This window comes from Cololabis saira, chromosome 20 (assembly GCF_033807715.1).
Source record: "Cololabis saira isolate AMF1-May2022 chromosome 20, fColSai1.1, whole genome shotgun sequence".
Lineage (NCBI taxonomy): Eukaryota > Metazoa > Chordata > Actinopteri > Beloniformes > Belonidae > Cololabis > Cololabis saira.
The window spans coordinates 10,340,745-10,360,638 of NC_084606.1; the positions used below are offsets into that span (position 1 = coordinate 10,340,745).

The following is a 19,894-nucleotide window of genomic DNA, read 5'->3' on the forward strand; positions in this document are numbered from 1 at the left end:
AAGGTATGAAAAAATTAAAGTTTTCAGTTATAATTTCATAAATTGTGCACATTTCATTACTTTATATAATGTCTTGATTTGCATAAAATGCTAAAAACCAAATTCTCAAAAATTAAAAACCCGAAAAACACCATCATGCAACAGCTCAAAAAACAGTTTTAATAACACTAACCCAAATCAATATCCGAATCAAATCGAATCGGATCGAACCAAATCTTGATAATCGATTCTGAAACTTAAGAATCGGAATAGAATTGATTCTTGACATTTGAATCAATCCCCAGCCCTGGTCAGGACAAGATGTGAATGTATTTAATAGAAAAATAAAAGTGTACATGATGTAAATCAGCTAGGAGATACTGTTTGTCCTCTTCTTCTACAAAAGAGAGGGTCCTGGCCCTGAAACTGGGTCATGGACGTGAAGCAGCTCTGTGGTACCTTTCTTTACTATTCACCTCATTGGGAAAATCCTCTGCAAACGGGCAATTTTCTTTTGTTTTAATTATTTCATCTTTTGTGTCACATCTCTGAAAATGAACCAGAATGCATCTTGAGATGGGTTCATTTCACGGCTTCAGGGCAGCCGACTGGTGGGCTGGTTGGACCCGCAGATCAGCGGTGCTGGCAAGCGCAAGCTCCGTCTACAGACAGGTGTCTATAAATGTCAGCACTCAGCTTCCTCCGGTGCCGTCGTTAATGCAGATATATATATATATATATATATATATATATATATATATATATATATATATATATATATATATATATATATATATATATATACGGATGCTGTCGCGGCGCCACCTTCCCTCCAGGGCCAAAGCTTTTAAGGGAGTGATGCAGCGCATCCCTGAATTCTGGGTTCCCAGTCTCCATTTCTGTTTACGCCAGTGACGTGCGGTGAGGTTCATGGTTGGTGAGGCACTGACTCCTTTAGTGTCAGATTTACACATATATAAACCAAAAAGGGGAGCTTATTCAATTGGCTACTGGTTATTTCATATCTCATCAGCATTCTTCACAAAAAAACACACGGGCACACACACGCACGCGCGCACACACGGTACATATTACAGGTACGTAAAGGTAAGAAAACCTGCATTTGCTCTACACCCTCCATGTATAGGCCGTCGCAATTCTATAATTCATACAACATAAATGAGTATAGACTGGTGTACAAAACCACAGATTTAAATTTGGACCTTTAGTGAAATATTCAGTTGTTTTTAAAACGTTTAATTCTGATACTTTAATCAATTTAATACAGATTGCTCAACAAAAAGCATGAAAAGAAAAACAAAGAATATTTTATTTAAGGCCAAAATTTAGTTTTTAAATATTCTATTGTATTTTTCTTAGTCTAATCTCTTTTTTATAAGATTGAAAGTGTTTGTGGTCTTACTTTTATTTGTAAATGAAGTCCATGCGCCTGTCCTTCGCCACAAAAACCTCCGTTACTTTGTCGTAAAAGTCCTCCTTATTTTCGTACATGAGCGAAGAGCGTTGACTCACGTTCGGCCCCTTCAGGTGAAGCAGAGTACTGTCTGTCTCACCCTGTGCCTTTTTCACTATTTCCCATCAGCGAAACTAAATATCTCACTAACAAACATTAAACTTTAATGGTCAAAGACATTAGCCAGACAGTGGAAAATCAGGTCAAATAAACGTATCTGCAAACATTATATTGGCGACATGCAAAGATACGGTAACCAGCACGGGCCAATCGCACGTATCAACACAGTTCGTGATGGATTGCGCAATCAGTAGAGATGCACCGATCGATCGGCCCCTGATCGGGATCGGGCCGATAATGGCCCTATCGGTTTTGATCGGAGATCGGAAATAATAGTTCAGAGCGGCCGATCTGATGTCGTTTACAACAACAAACGCCGCCCACATCTCAGACCGAGTGGTCCTGAGGAGGCTTCGGCCTCGCCGGTGCGGGAGTTTTACAATGTCTGAAAAGGACAACATATTTACAGTTTGCAAAGTGTGTCCAAAGGAGATACCACGAGGAGGAATGTTACAAAAGAATTTCAACACAACGAAGCTGATAAGACATTGGAAAGTTCTTCACACGGAGTATATTGAGTTTTCAAAGTTGGCTGCAGCGAAGCAGAGAGAAAAAGGAGTGCCCTGCAACGGCTCTAACTCAGCTGTAACACCTGTAACAGAGACTTATAAACGACAGGAAGAAAAATAAAGAACTACATCGTAAGGTGCGCGCTGCCGCGTCGTAAATATTTCACTGATGAAATCCTGTCGGAGTTTTACAAGACTATATACAGTCCAAAGCCTCATGCAGGACGACAGTCGTGTCAGAGGCTTCAGGAGTGACATGTGGAGCTCTCTTTCCACAGGAAAACTAAGGTTTATAGTTTGCAACTTGTATCAACTTTTAGAGAGTGACACACACACTCTGTTGTCTGTGTTGCACATGTTGTACATAATTATTACCACAGGAAAGCTGAAGCTACTAAATTACACTTACTCTTTGTAAGCCGAGTCTTACACCTAATCTCCTAATTTTTATACCTAATAATAGTAATAATAATAATAAGTAATAATAATAATAATAATAGTCAGTGTCGTGTACATGAGACAACAATATTGACGAATGTATGGATTTCACGCTGTGATCGGTGATCGGCAAAATCGGGATCGGCCGATACTGGTTTTCAAGATCGGTGATCGGTGATCGGCCCTCAAAATCTTGATCGGTGCATCTCTAGCAATCAGAGGTGAGGATCGGCTCGCTGCTGTCTCACCTCACGTTTCAGCCCCGTATTTGAACAGGAAATAGGCAAATTCAGCGATTTTGACTATGATAAATGTTCGAAATTAGTCATACATAAAGATCAGTGGACAAATATTAGTATAAATTTGATGTTATAATTATTTATTTTTTTACTTGTCATGATGACAGGTGAGGCTCTGCCTCACCTGTCTCCCCTGACCGCACGTCCCTGGTTTACGCCATGGTGAACCATGGTTACGCGCATCGCCAGTGACGCTTTGTAACTTCCGGCTGATCTCCATCCTGAGGCTGGTGAATTCCTGTTTAAAGTCACTTTTGAATTCCAGTAAAGCCTGTTTTATAAAGCAGGCTTTATAAAACTGTTAAAAAGGCCTAATTTTCAATGCTTCTCCAAGAATGGAAGAAAATTAATCAGAAAACACAGTGAAGTTTGAAGAAATGAGAACCTTTTTTTACTTCCTCGTCTTTCTCTACCATCCCATACTTTGCCTCGTCCTTTTCTTGCTTCAGCAACACGTGTTCAAGACTCTGGAGAACGACCCTCTGTTCGCCCGTCAGCCTGGAGAAGACATCCCCATTGAGAAAAAGAGAGAACTGACTTTCCTCAGGTATCAAAATGACCAATGGAATATTTTTATTGCCCTTATGATTTAACACCACCTGTGCAATTGCTGTACTACTTGTATTTAATATCTTTACCTACACGAGGAGACACTAAAACTGAAAATCTGCAGGGTGAAGCAGCTCTTTCGCTATAACTTTGTGACAAAAGAAGAGACAATGGAAAACCCCTGGAAGATCGCGATCCTAGAGGACTGCTTTGGCATGTATGACTGGGGCGTCGGGGCCAAGTACTTCCTCAGCAAAGGGGTAAGTCTTTGTGAGTCCTCACTGTTGAGGTTTAAAGAGGTGACGTGTGAAAGTAAATGTAGGGGGCATGAACTCTGGTGCAGTTGTCTTGTTAGTGTGAACTCAATCATCCAAACCTTGGTGAGAAACACACCGAGTCATCTGTCCAATCAGGCTGTTTTTACATGTTGATTCTGTTGTGTGTTTTGGTCCAGCTGATGTTCAGCGGTACGTGTGGTTTTTGTCAATTTCTTCTTTTGTACCGACCAAAAGCACGATACTGAAAGTATGAATGTACTGTGATGGTGAATTATGTTGTGTTCACACCCAATAGTCCATTAATCTCTGTTCGATTAGACGCTCTGTTCGATTGGGGACTCGGTTCAATTGGGGACTCTGTCCGATTGGATTAGGGACTCGGTTCAATTGGGGACTCGGTTCGATTGGGGACTCTGTCCAATTGGATTGGGGACTCGGTTCAATTGGGGACTCGGTTCGATTGGGGACTTGGTTCGATTGGGGACTCTGTTCGATTGGGGACTCTGTTCAATTGGGAACTCTGTTCAATTGGGGACTCGGTTCAATTGGGGACTCTGTCCGATTGGATTGGGGACTCGGTTCAATTGGGGACTCGGTTCAATTGGGGACTCTGTCCGATTGGATTGGGGACTCTGCTCAATTGGGGACTCGGTTCGATTGGGGACTTGGTTCGATTGGGGACTCTGTTCAGTTGGGGACTCTGTTCGATTGGGAACTCTGTTCGATTGGGGACTCGGTTCGATTGGGAACTCTGTTCGATTGGGGACTCGGTTCGATTGGGGACTCTGTCCGATTGGATTGGGGACTCGGTTTGATTGGAATTGCCACATTCAGCAGGTCTTAGTTTGTTGTCACACTGCACTGTGTCAAGCAAACCAAACCTTTTGAATAACGTATTCTCCTCCTCTCCTGTCGTGGACCTGCATCAGGAATTTCTAAAGGGCCACTAGAGCCCCCAAAAAAAAAAAAATAATAAGATTTACCTCTTCTAAATCATGGGACGTTTTGTTTCAGATGTTTGGAGGAACCGTCGCCAATTCAGGTTCAAGTCGACACAACAAATACGTTGAAAGCACTGAAGACATGACGGTAGGATTGTCATCGCTGTCAGTTTGCTGTATTTCAGTTCTTCATTGAAGCGTTACGCAGGTCCAGAAGCCGAACCATAAGAACCAGAATCTGGTTATTTCACGTGTCTGTTTGTAGACGTTCGGGTGCTTTGCACTGACTGAGCTGAGTCACGGCAGCAACACCAGAGCCATGAGGACCACCGCCACTTACGACCCCTCCACCCAGGTCAGCACACACCGACCAACACCACACTGCTGTTTAATTAGGGCCCCAGCACTTACAGTGCGAAGGCCCTATTGTATCTGTAGGAGATGTTATCCCCTATTGTTTCCGTTGTTTTTCTCATTTTTCTTCCGACGACATGAGGACCAAAAGTCACCAAATTTTGCACGCAAGCCAGACCTGGCGAAAAATTTGATATTTAATGGTTTGCATTAATGGGCGTGGCCTAATGGCTCAGCAGCGCCCCCTAGAAAACTTTGTGCCTTAAGCCCCACAATACGGTTTGACGTACATGCACGAAAATTGGTACACACCTGTATCATGTCGCAACTTAAAGAAAAGTCTCTTGGCGCCATGGCCGAAACCAATTTTTAATTAATCGTGTAATTTTGACGCAATTTATTCCAAACATAACGTGCACCCAGGTGTGTTATACATCAAAATGTGCGTCTCCATCCTGCGACGATGCGCATTACTTTTCTCAGTCAAAAGCATTACCGTGGCGACGCTAGACGCCAAAAAGTGCGCCCCCCCTTCATCTGATTGGTCCATATTTGATAGTTCCTACTTTCTGCCATAACTTTTAAATGGTTTGACATAGAGTCGTGGGTGGTGTCATCGGACTCAGTTTTGAGTCCTTGAACATAATTGATGCAGATTAGCCCTGCCCAGTGCTTAATTTGTCCATGAAGAGGTCCCGGAACATCGAGGGAGTACCGGGGGGGGTTCCGGGGGGAGGACCTGCACAGTGCAGTGACGGCAGGCAGAGACGCGACTGCAGGCAGAGATGCGGCTGCATCAACCCCAAAATAATGCCGTTTTAAAAATTGTACAAACACAATATTGGTATCGTTGGAAATGGAAAAATGTCCTCTTAATTTTGGGGGGGCTGAGATAAAATTTGGGGGGGCTTCAGCCCGTTTTTTTATTTGTAGTGAGAACATAATCCACAGCAACCGACACAAATCCATTCATGTGTATGTGCTCCGCGGCGCAAGGAGCACATTGATTGCAGCTGCCCTCATCGCCGCTTGTTGCTTTTCTGATTCGTTTTGAAGAATCATGCAACTCTTCCTTCTTTTTGAAAAAAGACAGTAAATTCAGCTGTCTTTTTGACATGTTTGCGTTGCTCGCTGCTTGCTCCCCAGATCCAGCAAATTTCCAAAGTTTTTTTGGTCAGGGGCGTGGTTTGCTGGCGCATCTTTTCATTGCATCAACAAATCTCCGACTCTTTCAAATGACGTTAAATCTTTATAAACAACATGAAATGCTTGGGATTTGTTCTGTAAATGAATTTATGCATATTATTATTATTTTTTATACATAAAAAAAAAACTTTTTTATATTATTATTGTTTTATATATATACAAGAGGTGCCGGATCTGCCCAAATAAGTCCCGGAACGCAGGGAGGCCAAAATCGAGAGGTGCCGGATCTTGTTCCGGCAGGATCCGGCATAAATTAACCCCTGGCCCCGCCCCTTCTTCTGATTGGTAAAATATGTGATAGTTCCTATTTTCTGCAATAACTTTTGAATGGTTTGACATAAAGACTCGTGGGTGGTGTCATCGGACTCGGTTTTGAGTCCTTCACCTTCATTGGTGAAAATTGCACGCGCGAGAGCCCGTTCATTGCTGCTTGCACCTTTAATTGTAATTGTAATTTATTTATTTCAAAACAGGGACAGTGCACAATAAGACATTAATCTTGTACAAGAGAATATGCATTGTGGCAGGTTGTAGCAGCTTGCTATTTTCCATCTGTAGTCCCTGGGCAGGTTGATGGAATAGTACATAAAAATTAGAATAGAAAAAGAAAAAATAAGTAAAAGAGCAGAACAAAGCAAAGAGACAATAGATAAAATAGATAAATATTATAATATAATCATTGCATCATGAAGTAGCTGAGAATTAAAGTATCGCTGGTTAGCTTGGGCGCTGTCTTTGATCGAGCTGCAGAAGGACAACACACTGGGCGGTAGAGAAAGTTGGATAAAAACAAAATCTCCAAAATGCTAACAATGTCATGAACAGAAAATGAGTTATTTAAAAGTATCCTAGAACGATTTAATTAATGCTGGACAAATGAAAAGTCATATTATTGTTTTTATTATAAAAATCATCACTTCACCTTAAACAACATCTTCGGGGTAATTTTTTTAATACAAGATACAGAAACGTTGTTTTAGTTGATCCTTAAGAGCACATACAAACTACACCGTCAGTGACTCTGATTCAGTCCCCGGTGTAGAGGTTTAAAAGGACATGACTTCATTAAGCATTTATCAAATTCTAGCTTTGTGTCTCTGCTGTAGGAGTTTGTGATCAATACTCCAGACTTCGAAGCGGCCAAGTTCTGGGTGGGAAACCTTGGTAAGACGGCCACCCACGCAGTGGTGTTTGCTCAGCTCTACACGCCTGACCGGGTTTGCCATGGCCTGCACTCCTTTGTTGTCCCGGTAAGATTCTGTTGATGTAGTCAGTTATTTCAAATATCAAATGATTTGATTTTGTTGTGAACCAGTCTAAGCCATGCCCATGATCTGTATTTCAACTTGACCTGGAAACATACCAGAGCCAGTTCTGGTGTCCCGCAGGGTTCTAGACTGGGGCCGATTCCTTTCGCTCTTGCATGCATCTTCTGAACAGTTAAATCAAGGAACATTCATTTCTTTTTTTGTCTTTGAAACCTGAGTTCTGTGGGGAGGCTCTGCTACAGTATGGACAAGTAGGTTTGACCTTTGACCTTTTGTCCTGCAGGTCAGAGATCCCAAAACCCTGCTGGCTCTGCCCGGTGTGCTGGTTGGAGATATGGGCAAGAAGCTAGGACAGAACGGGCTGGATAACGGGTATTCTGGTTATTTATATTTTTGTCTGTTTGGCAGCCTTGTACAGTTACTGAGATAACAAGAAATCCTTGTTTAACATATCCGCTGCCTTTGCAGCACAGATCACGGAGCTATGTCCTGATCAGCTCTGACTGGGATCGTTGTAAGCTTAAATATTTATGAGAAAATGTTTTATATTTTACTAAGGCAAAAAACAAAATTCAGGGGTGCTGACATTTAAGTTTACCGTATTGGCCCGAATATAATACTGTGTTTTTGCATTGAAATAAGACTTGGGGGTCATCTTCCATTCGGGGTTTAGACATTATACCTATTCACAACGCTAGATGGCGCCAGATATCTTTAAAGCGAATGCTGAACTTAACTCCCCAGGACAAAACCAACCCCTGTCACGAAGAATAAAAATAAAAATAGCAGTAGCACGAAGAAGAAAAATAAAAAATAGCGGTAAGAAAGAAAAAAGAAGAAAATAAGAGAAGAGATAACAGAAAATGGAGAAACGTAGCAACAATCCTGAGAAAAGTGGGTGGAAGATCGGCAGGTTAACCGGCAGCTGAGAAGTTATGATGCAAACTTCAAGATGATGATTTGAATGAGGCTAAATAACATGCTTTTTCTCTCGAATATATATTGTTATAATCATTTGTTTCAGATGTACTGTAATCTTATGTATAAAAATTGAATTTGGTGTTCAAAAAGTATTTTTTCAAACTTGGAAACGGACGTCCCTCGGTTGTAATTCCCCGAACATTGCTTGGTTGTAATCATTCGGACATTCTTCGATTGTAATCCCCCGGACGTTCTTTGGTTGTTATCTCTCAGAGGTTCATCGGTTGTAATCCCTTGGTGATTCTTCGGTTGTAATCTCTCAGAAGTTCATTGGTTGTAATCCTCCGGGTGTAATTAGAAACAATGAAGATCCGGTGAGATCACAAAAGAGCGATCGCTGTATCTAATCACTTCTTGTCATCACAGTGATTGGGTTGAAAGGTGTGAAGACATTTTATGTCTGATAATTAGGGTCAACAATGTATCTTTTTTCTAAATTTAGCAACTTTTCACCCCTTTTTGAAACATTAACAATAAATATAGTTTGTTTTGGTTGTTTCTTTACAAAGTGAACTCGTATATTTTATTGGTTTACTTTTATTTCAGTTAAAAATCACCAGGTTGAGACAATTAGAATGAAGCTTTTTAATGTTTCTCTAATCACATTGTTTTAGTTTAATATTTGTCAGTAACTGTAAGTAAAAAACACATTTTATCTTTCAGATATTATATGCTTCACTTCTTCTCTCTGTTTTCCGGCAGGTTCGCCTTGTTCCAGAACGTGAGGATCCCCCGGGAGAACCTTCTGAACCGGACAGGAGACGTTACCCCCGATGGCCGCTATGTGACACCGTTTAAGGTTTGGGCACTTTTCTGTGCATTACTGAACACAAATATTAGTGCTGTCAAGTGTTTAAAAAAAATCGAGAGACTAATTAATTCAGATCTGAGATCTGTAATAATTAATCTAATAAATCTCTTTTTTTTTATCTCACCTAAAAATTGCAGAGAAAAGCCCTCAACTTGCGGTGTTTTCCTTTGAATTCATTACATAATTGTGGCAGATCAAAAGATTGATATATGACAACAAAAGTGGTTTTATAAAGTAATTTATTATTTTTTTAACAGACTTGAGCAGATGCAGTTCTAGCCTTTTTACATCCACTTGGCAAGAACATTCCCCAGCGTCGCAGACGTGCGCATGCGCGAGCTGCTCTCCTCTAGTTTAGTTTGGGGAAGAGCGTTGCTGTGGCAACATCGTTGCTGTGGCAACATCATCGCTGCTAACGTTAGCTGCGGCTGCGCTCGCGACCGGGTGCTTTGCGTTTACGTGGCTAAACTTGAGCTGCTTCGGTGGTGAACAAAGTCCTTTACACAAAGACACATAGGGCCCGATTTACTAAGATCCTAAATAAAGAGTACTAAATTGCGTGTGCACTGAAAAAGTTTGCGTGTGCTGTTGTTGTGTGTTTTGCGGGTGATCAACTAAGATTGCGTGCGCAATTGATAACAGGTGCAAACAGCAGTATTTAAATGAGGTGTTGCGTGTCTTACGGTTTGCGGCGCAAACTTTGCGCCATGGAGAGTCTGGATGGAAAGCAGGATATAGTCGCAAGCGCAAAATGAAATTTGACGAGTTGGAGTTATAGAGATATTAGTGGACAAGGCAAATTGTTGTATTCAGCACCCCTGCCGTGAAAAGCACCCCCTCGTATATTCAATGATAAGCAGACCAAGAAAAAAAACAACACACTGACACTTCAATATATTTATATATACACACTCACACAAACACATACTTAGGAGTTTATATTATATATATTTACAAATATTATGGAAGACAACACAGTAAGCAGGCTATTAATTAATGACATCAATAACCATTTACCCGATTTTTGTTATGTGATTGTGGGAAAGTATGACTATTGTGGAATCCATGAGCGCATTTAAACATGAATCATTAACACAAAACTGGACGCTAAACAGAACATGAACCGAACACGGAATGAGAATATCATTTTTGTCAGACGAGGGGGTGCTTTTCACGGCAGGGGTGCTGAATACTGCACGACACCGGACCGGGGTGCAGAACAAGTGCAACTGCAGAACAAGTATAGGCTCACAATGAGAAACACTTTTTTCTCCATGAAAACACGTGATTTATTTATTATCACAAATAAAAAAATGAATGTGCCTCCTGTGGCAACCTTTTGCCGAATAATACTCGATTTAACATTCAAATAAAATATTGAATTTGCACAGCCATGTAAACACCAATAACCCCTTTGAATAACCCGAATTTGCTCATATTCGGGTTTTTAAAAACCCGAATATGACCCCTGGTTTACTCCTTTTAAAACCCGAATATTTGGTCATGTAAACGCCAAACGGAATATCCCGATCAAACATGAATGTGAATTTGAACATGAATCTGTTTTCTGTGCATGTTCTTTTCGCAAGGAATCTTGGTCTTTTGAGTCCAGGAAGTTCTTATAAACACGGAGAAACGCAAGACCAGGAGGAGACTAATCACTTCATAAATGTAATGAAGGATATGAACATTTTGGCATTTGTAGACGGTAGAAAGTACGGGGATAGCGAGATTTACAAGAAGTTGAGCGAAGCAGCATTTGTTTTGAATTTGGATACAGGAAGAAGAAGCGGAAATGACGGGATTTGCATCATCACGTTCTCGTTGCGTCGCTGTTTTGATCCAGATATCCCGAATGATTAATTACCATGTAAACGGAATATTCCGAATGTTTCAGTTACCAGAATATTAGCAATAACCCGAATTTTGACTGCATGTAAACGTAGTCATAGCCTCCCCGCCCACTCAGAATCCCACATAGATAATGAGGTTAGAGAATGGGAAGATAAAGACATGGCTCAGAGGCTGAATTTCAAATTTATTGAGCAAAAAAATCAAAAGCTTGTTTTTAAGACATTCAAGGCCTGTTAAAATAGGTATTAAATGCCATAATAGGTCCCCTTTAATGGTATGCATCAACAAAATAATAAAACACTTGGATCTTTCTACTTCCCTTCCTCTCTTCTAGGACCCCAACAAGCGCTTCGGGGCGTCTCTGGGTGCGCTCTCAGGAGGAAGGGTGTACATCGGCAGGATGGCGCTCACCAACCTGAAGCTGGCTCTGACCGTGGCCCTCCGCTTCTCTGCCACCAGGAGGCAGTTCGGACCCAAAGACACGGACGAGGTTCCAGTTCTGGAGTACCAGCTACAGGTGGGAGTGAGGGGAACATGGATCACCTCACCGTGTTTTTACGGTGGCTGCTCAGACGGCTGAGGGGGGAGATGGGGTCACATGTTCACATGCTAACGGTATCGTTTCTGTACATTCCACCAGATCAGGATTTGATTATCTGGGAGGGTTGTTTTTTTTTGCCGCCGTTTGGTTAAAGGCGGTTCTCCTGCTGGGGAGGTTTTACCTGCCACTGTTTGTTTCATACTTGCTAAGGGTTAAAACCAACGCTTAAAACCCTTTTAAAGGTTGTCTGATCCTTGACAAGTGACGCACAAGTTAGTTACTAAGATGGACCAAAAATACTAAAATAGTTACTAAGATGGACCAAAAATACTAAAATAGTTACTAAGATGGACCAAAGATACGAAAATAGTTACTAAGATGGAACAAAGATACTAAGATTGTTACTAATATGGACCAAAAATACTAAAATAGTTAATAAGATGGACCAAAGATCCTAATATAGTTACTTTGATGGACCAAAGATCCTAATATAGTTACTTTGATGGAACAAAGATAATAAAATAGTTACAAAGATGGACCAAAAATACTAAAATAGTTACTAAGATGGACCAAAGATACTAAAATAGTTAATAAGATGGAACAAAGATAGTAAAATAGTTAATAAGATGGAACAAAGATACTAAAATAGTTAATAAGATGGAACAAAGATACTAAAATAGTTATTAAGATGGACCAAAGATACTAAAATAGTTACTAAGATGGACCAAAGATACTAAAATAGTTAATAAGATGGAACAAAGATACTAAAATAGTTACTAAGATGGACCAAAGATACTAAAATAGTTAATAAGATGGAATAAAGATACTAAGATATAGTTACTAAGAAGGACCAAGATATGAAAATATAGTTACTAAGATGGAACAAAGATATTAAGATAGTTACTAACATGGACCAAAAATACCAAAATAGTTACTAAGATGGACCAAAGATACTAAAATAGTTACTAAGATGGACCAAAAATCCTAAAATAGTTAATAAGATGGACCAAAGATCCTAATATAGTTACTTTGATGGAACAAAGATAATAAAATAGTTAATAAGATGGAACAAAGATACTAAAATAGTTATTAAGATGGACCAAAGATACTAAAATAGTTAATAAGATGGAACAAAGATACTAAAATAGTTATTAAGATGGACCAAAGATACTAAAATAGTTAATAAGATGGACCAAAGATACTAAAATAGTTACTAAGATGGACCAAAGATACTAAAATAGTTAATAAGATGGAACAAAGATACTAAAATAGTTACTAAGATGGAATAAAGATACTAAGATATAGTTACTAAGAAGGACCAAGATATGAAAATATAGTTACTAAGATGGAACAAAGATATTAAGATAGTTACTAACATGGACCAAAAATACCAAAATAGTTACTAAGATGGACCAAAGATACTAAAATAGTTAATAAGATGGACCAAAGATCCTAATATAGTTACTTTGATGGAACAAAGATAATAAAATAGTTAATAAGATGGAACAAAGATAGTAAAATAGTTAATAAGATGGACCAAAGATACTAAAATAGTTAATAAGATGGAATAAAGATACGAAAATATAGTTACTTAGAAGGACCAAGATATGAAAATATAGTTACTAAGATGGAACAAAGATATTAAGATAGTTACTAACATGGACCAAAAATACCAAAATAGTTACTAAGATGGACCAAAGATACTAAGATATAGTTACTAAGATGGAACAAAGATACTAAGATATAGTTACTAAGATGAACCAAAAATACTAAAATAGTTAATAAGATGGACCAAAGATCCTAATATAGTTACTTTGATGGAACAAAGATAATAAAATAGTTACAAAGATGGACCAAAAATACTAAAATAGTTACTAAGATGCACCAAAAATATTAGTATAGTTATTAAGATGGACCAAAGATCCTAAAATAGTTACAAAGATGGGCCAAAGATACTAATATAGTTACTTTGATGGAACAAAGATAATAAAATAGTTACAAAGATGGACCAAAAATACTAAAATAGTTACTAAGATGCACCAAAAATATTAGTATAGTTATTAAGATGGACCAAAGATCCTAAAATAGTTACAAAGATGGGCCAAAGATACTAAGATGGAACAATTTTTTCTTTTTTTTATTTAACCTTTATTTCACCAGGAAACAAAACTCATTGATATTAACAATCTCTTTTACAAGAGGGTCCTGGGTTGTTGTTTTTTTTGCCCCCGTTTGGTTAAAGGCGGTTCTCCTGCTGGGGAGGTTTTACCTGCCACTGTTTGTTTCATACTTGCTAAGGGTTAAAACCAACGCTTAAAACCCTTTTAAAGGTTGTCTGATCCTTGACAAGTGACGCACAAGTTAGTTACTAAGATGGACCAAAAATACTAAAATAGTTACTAAGATGGACCAAAAATACGAAAATAGTTAATAAGATGGAACAAAGATACTAAAATAGTTACTAAGATTGACCAAAAATACTAAAATAGTTACTAAGATGGACCAAAGATACTAAAATAGTTAATAAGATGGAACAAAGATACTAAAATAGTTACTAAGATTGACCAAAAATACTAAAATAGTTAATAAGATGGACCAAAGATACGAAAATAGTTAATAAGATGGACCAAAGATACTAAAATAGTTACTAAGATGGACCAAAGATACTAAAATAGTTATTAAGATGGACCAAAGATACTAAAATAGTTACTAAGATGGACCAAAAATACTAAAATAGTTACTAAGATGGAACAAAGATACTAAGATTGTTACTAATATGGACCAAAAATACTAAAATAGTTAATAAGATGGACCAAAGATCCTAATATAGTTACTTTGATGGAACAAAGATAATAAAATAGTTACAAAGATGGACCAAAAATACTAAAATAGTTAATAAGATGGACCAAAGATACTAAAATAGTTAATAAGATGGAACAAAGATAGTAAAATAGTTAATAAGATGGAACAAAGATACTAAAATAGTTATTAAGATGGAACAAAGATACTAAAATAGTTAATAAGATGGACCAAAGATACTAAAATAGTTAATAAGATGGAATAAAGATACGAAAATATAGTTACTAAGAAGGACCAAGATATGAAAATATAGTTACTAAGATGGAACAAAGATATTAAGATAGTTACTAACATGGACCAAAAATACCAAAATAGTTACTAAGATGGACCAAAGATACTAAGATATAGTTACTAAGATGGAACAAAGATACTAAGATATAGTTACTAAGATGGACCAAAGATCCTAATATAGTTACTTTGATGGAACAAAGATAATAAAATAGTTACAAAGATGGACCAAAAATACTAAAATAGTTACTAAGATGGACCAAAAATATTAGTATAGTTATTAAGATGGAACAAAGATCCTAAAATAGTTACAAAGATGGGCCAAAGATACTAAGATGGAACAATTATTATTTTTTTATTTAACCTTTATTTCACCAGGAAACAAAACTCATTGATATTAAAAATCTCTTTTACAAAAGGGTCCTGGCAAAGACAGGCAGCAACACAGTAACATGATTCCGACATATGACACGACACATAACAAAACAAAACACTGTTGACATTACTCATAGCATTTGTAGGCAGAATTGGACATCTCAAGATCTGTCAGGAACGATTTAAAAGCATTAAGTGAGACCAGCTCTCTGAGATTCAAGGTGTTTTGCAGCTAGTTCTAGGAGGAAGGCGCAGCATACCTGAAGGCGTTCTTTCCCAGCTCGGTATGCACTCTAGATTTGATACAACAAAGATAATAAGATAGTTACAAAGATGGAGCAAAGATATAAAGATAGTTACTAAGATGGACGAAATGAACTAAAATAGTTACTAAAATGGAACAAAGATAATAAGATAGTTACAAAGATGGAGCAAAGATATTAAGATAGTTCCTAAGATGGACCAAATTAACTAAAATAGTTCCTAAGATGTAGCAAAGATCCTAAGATATAGTTCCTAAGATGGACCAAATTAACTAAAATAGTTCCTAAGATGTAGCAAAGATCCTAAGATATAGTTCCTAAGATGGAGCAAAGATCCTAAGATATAGTTCCTAAGATGGAGCAGGAGGTCGTGGTCTGCAGACGGGGGTCCTGTGGATCGGGAGGTCTTTAGACTCTAGAGCGCTCCAGCTTCTGATGTGCCTTTGCTTCCCCCCAGCAATGGCGTCTGATCCCCTACCTGGCAGCAGCGTATGCTCTCGAGTTCTTCACCAAGTCCATCTTCATGAACTTCCTGGAGTTCCAGGTTGGCCAGATGATGGGGGGCAGCAGTGACAGACAGGTCAGGAACGCGTGAGGAGAAACCCCGGCCGCTGTCCCGCGGCAGCGCCGATGTTCACGGCCTCCTGTGTGTCTCGCAGGCGGATATGGGCCGGGAGATCCACGGCGTGTCGTGCGCCAGCAAACCCCTGGGCTCGTGGACGGCTCAGAGGGGGATCCAGGAGTGCAGGGAGGCCTGTGGGGGGCACGGATACCTGGCCAGTCAGTCGCACGCACACACGTTCCTGCAGACACAAACCCTTCCCCCAGAAACCAACCCGCCTTGGCTGTTCTGTCCGTTTCAGTGAACCGGCTGGGTGAGTTACGAGACGACAACGACCCAAACTGCACGTATGAAGGAGACAACAACGTGCTGCTGCAGCAGACCGGCAACTACCTGCTCGGCTGCCTCCACGCCAAACTGCGCGGTAGGTCTTACTCCTGCATGACCAAAGATACTAAGATAGTTAAAAAAGATGGACCAAAGATACAAAGATAGTTACTAAGATGGACCAAAAATACTAAGATGGAACAAAGATACCAAAATATTTAATGAGATGGAACAAAGATATTAAGATAGTTACTAAGATGGAGCAAAGATATAGTTACTAGCATGTACCAAAAATACTACAATAGTTACTAACATGGAGGAAGGATCCTAAAATAGTTACAAAGATGGACCAAAGATACTAAGATGGAACAAAGATATGAAGATATAGTAACTAAGATTGACCAAAAATACTAAAATAGTTACTAAGATGGACCAAAGATATTAAGATAGTTACTAAGATGGACCAAAGATACTAAGATATTTAATGAGATGGAACAAAGATTCTAAGATAGTTACTAAGATGGAGCAAAGATACTCAGATATAGTTACTAGCATGTACTAAAAATACTACAATAGTTACTAACATGGAGGAAAGATCCTAAAATAGTTACTAAGATGGACCTAAAGTACTAAAATAGTTACATGGACCAAAGATACTAAGATGGAACAAAGATATGAAGATATAGTTACTAAGATAAACCAAAAATACTAAAATAGTTACTCAGACCCCGTCCACACGTAGCCGGGTATTTTTAAAAACGAATATTTCCCCCCTCCGTTTATAAAAAAATGTGCATCCACATTACATCGTTTTTTAAAAAAAACCCTTCCACACATAACCGAAGATCTGCATTTTCGACCACATTCATAAGCATTCTAACCTGTAGATCATCTGCGGCTCCCAGGGAAGCTGCACCTCCGCGGCTCCCAGGGAAGCTGCACCTCCGCGGCTCCTCCACGGGGGCTCCGCGGGGGCTCCGCGGGCCCTACACCGTAGGGTGCGCGTCGCCGCGTACCCTACGGCGTAGGCTCTGTGTCGGTGTAACGCAGTAAGCGGTGGTCAAGACCAGAGACCATTTATTTAATAAATAGCTTGGAGAACAGATGCTGGATCATCTGTAGTTCTGTAGTAAACAAAAGTCGCACGTCAGAGCAGATTTGTTGTTGTTTTGGCGCATAATGTGACGTTCGAAAACGCAAAACTCCGGTTGTGTGTGTCTACACGCATCTACATAAACGGAGTTTTCAAAAATCTTCACTTTGCCCGGAGTTTTTTTAAACCTTCGTTTATTTGCGTTTTCGTGTGGATGACAGGTCCAAATGTAGGAAAATATCTCCGGTTTAGCAGATATCCGCAGATATCCGGCTACGTGTGGACGGGGTCTAAGATGGACCAAAGATCTTAAAATAGTTACAAAGATGGAACAAAGATACTAAGATATTTAATGAGATTCTAAGATAGTTACTAAGATGGAGCAAAGATACCAAGATATAGTTACTAGCATACCAAAAATACTACAATAGTTACTAACATGGAGGAAATATCCTAAAATAGTTACAAAGATGGACCAAAGATACTAAGATAGTTACATGGACCAAAGATACTAAGATGGAACAAAGATATGATAATATAGTTACTAAGATAGACCAAAATACTAAAATAGTTAGTAATATGGACCAAAGATCTTAAAATAGTTACTAAGATGGACCAAAGATCCTAAAATAGTTACAAAGATGGAACAAAGTTACTAAGATAGTTACAAAGAAGTTACATAGATACAAAGATGGAACAAACCTTAATGTGTTCATGATCAGATGGTTGGAGTGGATATTGTATCGGTGTGCTGCATGAGCCCATGTACTACCAGTGTGTGGTACATGTGTGCGTGCCAAGTAATTCTATATAAGTGTTGTGTGTTCATACAAATATACTAAAATAACAAATATGCAAATAATAATGCAGCAACGTGGGACATAAGGAAGGAAAAATGAAAAGAGAGGACAAAAATGGGGAAAAAGGATGAAGTGGGAGGGTGGGAAAAAATCCTGACCATAAAAAACCCACCAGTGTGCTGTGTTATTGACGAGCAGCGTAGTAATTATTCATTATTAATATGAGCATAAATTATTTATGGAGCTATATTAAGTACAGCTGTCCGTTGAGGTAGAGCTTGTCCACGGAGATGACCACCCGTGCAAACAGCACCCTGCGACGGTCCAGGATCTCTGTTTTCTACCACTTCTTCAAGGAGTTTGTGTTTTAATAAAGTTCTTAATTGTATTTTCTGGGTCCTCCTCCGCCTGCTCCGGGATTCCCAAAAATACCAAGTTTTCTCTCATACTCCGGGCCTAAGTTATGTTTCTGATGAGAACCCGGGCCTCGGTTTAAGTGTTTTTCTGCTTCCAGATGGAGTTCGGATTGAGTCTCCGTTCCACACCGTGGACTTCCTGGACGACTACGAGAGCATCCTGGGAAGCAGGTTCACCGCCACCACAGTGAAGGAGTGTTTGGACTCTGAAGGTGTGTCAGCTTTTCACCTTTATAAGAAAATGGACCGATTTAAAACTGACTGCTGCCTCCAAGATGAACTTCCTGCAGTCTTCATCTCAGAAGCCTGAAATATAAAAACCAGACCCTTCGGATTCAGTCCAGTAGAACTTTATGGAGGTAATTTACGGAAGAGTATTGGGGCCAGGCAGGAGAAAAATAAAAAATAATATTTTAGAGGAGGAAGATTTTTTTTTCATTATGCACTTCGAGAAAAAAGTCGAAATGTTGAGAATAATGTTGAAGTACAATTTCGACTTTATTCTCGAAATTTCGACTTTAGTCACGAAATTTCGACTTTATTCTTGAAATTGTATTTCAACATTAATCTCGACATTTCGACTTTATTCTCAAAATTTCGACTTTTTCCTCGAAATTGTATTTCAACATTAATCTTGACATTTTGACTTTTTCTAGAAATTTTGACTTTATTCACAAAATTTCGATTTTATTCTTGAAATTGTATTTCAACATTAATCTCGATATTTCGACTTTATTCACGAAATTTCGACTTTATTCTTGAAATTGTATTTCAACATTATTCTCGACATTTCAACTTTTTTCTCAAAATTGTATTTTAACATTAATCTTGACATTTGGACTTTATTCTCGAAATTTCGACTTTTTCCTCTAAATTGTATTTCAATATTAATCTTGACATTTCGACTTTTTCTAGAAATTTTGACTTTATTCATGAAATTTCGACTTTATTCTTGAAATTGTATTTCAACATTTATCTCGACATTTCGACTTTATTCTCGAAATTTTGACTTTATTCACGAAATCTCGACTTTATTCTCGAAATGGTATTTCAACATTAATCTCGACATTTCGACTTTTTTCTCCACATTTCGAATTTTTTTCTCGAAGTGCACAATAAAGAAAAATCTTCCCCTCAAACTTTTTTCTCCTGCCTAGCCCTAATACTCTTCCGTAGTAATTAGATAGTAATGTCCTGTGTAATCATCCAGCAGACGTGGAGGTGTCTGGGAACTAAGAACTTAACATCCTGCATACATGCCAGCTGGTATGCGACTGAAGTTCCCTGAAGGATCCGGCAGTTCTGGCTTCACGAGGACAGCGTTTAAAAAGAGTCATGCGTGACACACGGGGAAATATTCTGATGTTTT

The 19,894-nt window shown here is 38.8% G+C and overlaps 1 protein-coding gene across 1 annotated transcript in view; it reads left to right on the plus strand.

The window, feature by feature from the left end:
- Nucleotides 1–19,894, plus strand: part of LOC133419974 (peroxisomal acyl-coenzyme A oxidase 3-like) — a 39,884-nt gene that overhangs the window by 10,182 nt on the left and 9,808 nt on the right. Inside the window, exons 3-14 of the mRNA XM_061709496.1 lie at nucleotides 3,269–3,366; nucleotides 3,493–3,628; nucleotides 4,661–4,735; nucleotides 4,853–4,942; nucleotides 7,254–7,397; nucleotides 7,699–7,787; nucleotides 9,099–9,195; nucleotides 11,396–11,578; nucleotides 15,785–15,907; nucleotides 15,987–16,107; nucleotides 16,191–16,313; nucleotides 18,624–18,737. Coding sequence (XP_061565480.1) covers nucleotides 3,269–3,366; nucleotides 3,493–3,628; nucleotides 4,661–4,735; nucleotides 4,853–4,942; nucleotides 7,254–7,397; nucleotides 7,699–7,787; nucleotides 9,099–9,195; nucleotides 11,396–11,578; nucleotides 15,785–15,907; nucleotides 15,987–16,107; nucleotides 16,191–16,313; nucleotides 18,624–18,737 — 1,393 coding nt within the window. The remainder of the gene's footprint in view (nucleotides 1–3,268; nucleotides 3,367–3,492; nucleotides 3,629–4,660; nucleotides 4,736–4,852; nucleotides 4,943–7,253; nucleotides 7,398–7,698; nucleotides 7,788–9,098; nucleotides 9,196–11,395; nucleotides 11,579–15,784; nucleotides 15,908–15,986; nucleotides 16,108–16,190; nucleotides 16,314–18,623; nucleotides 18,738–19,894) is intronic.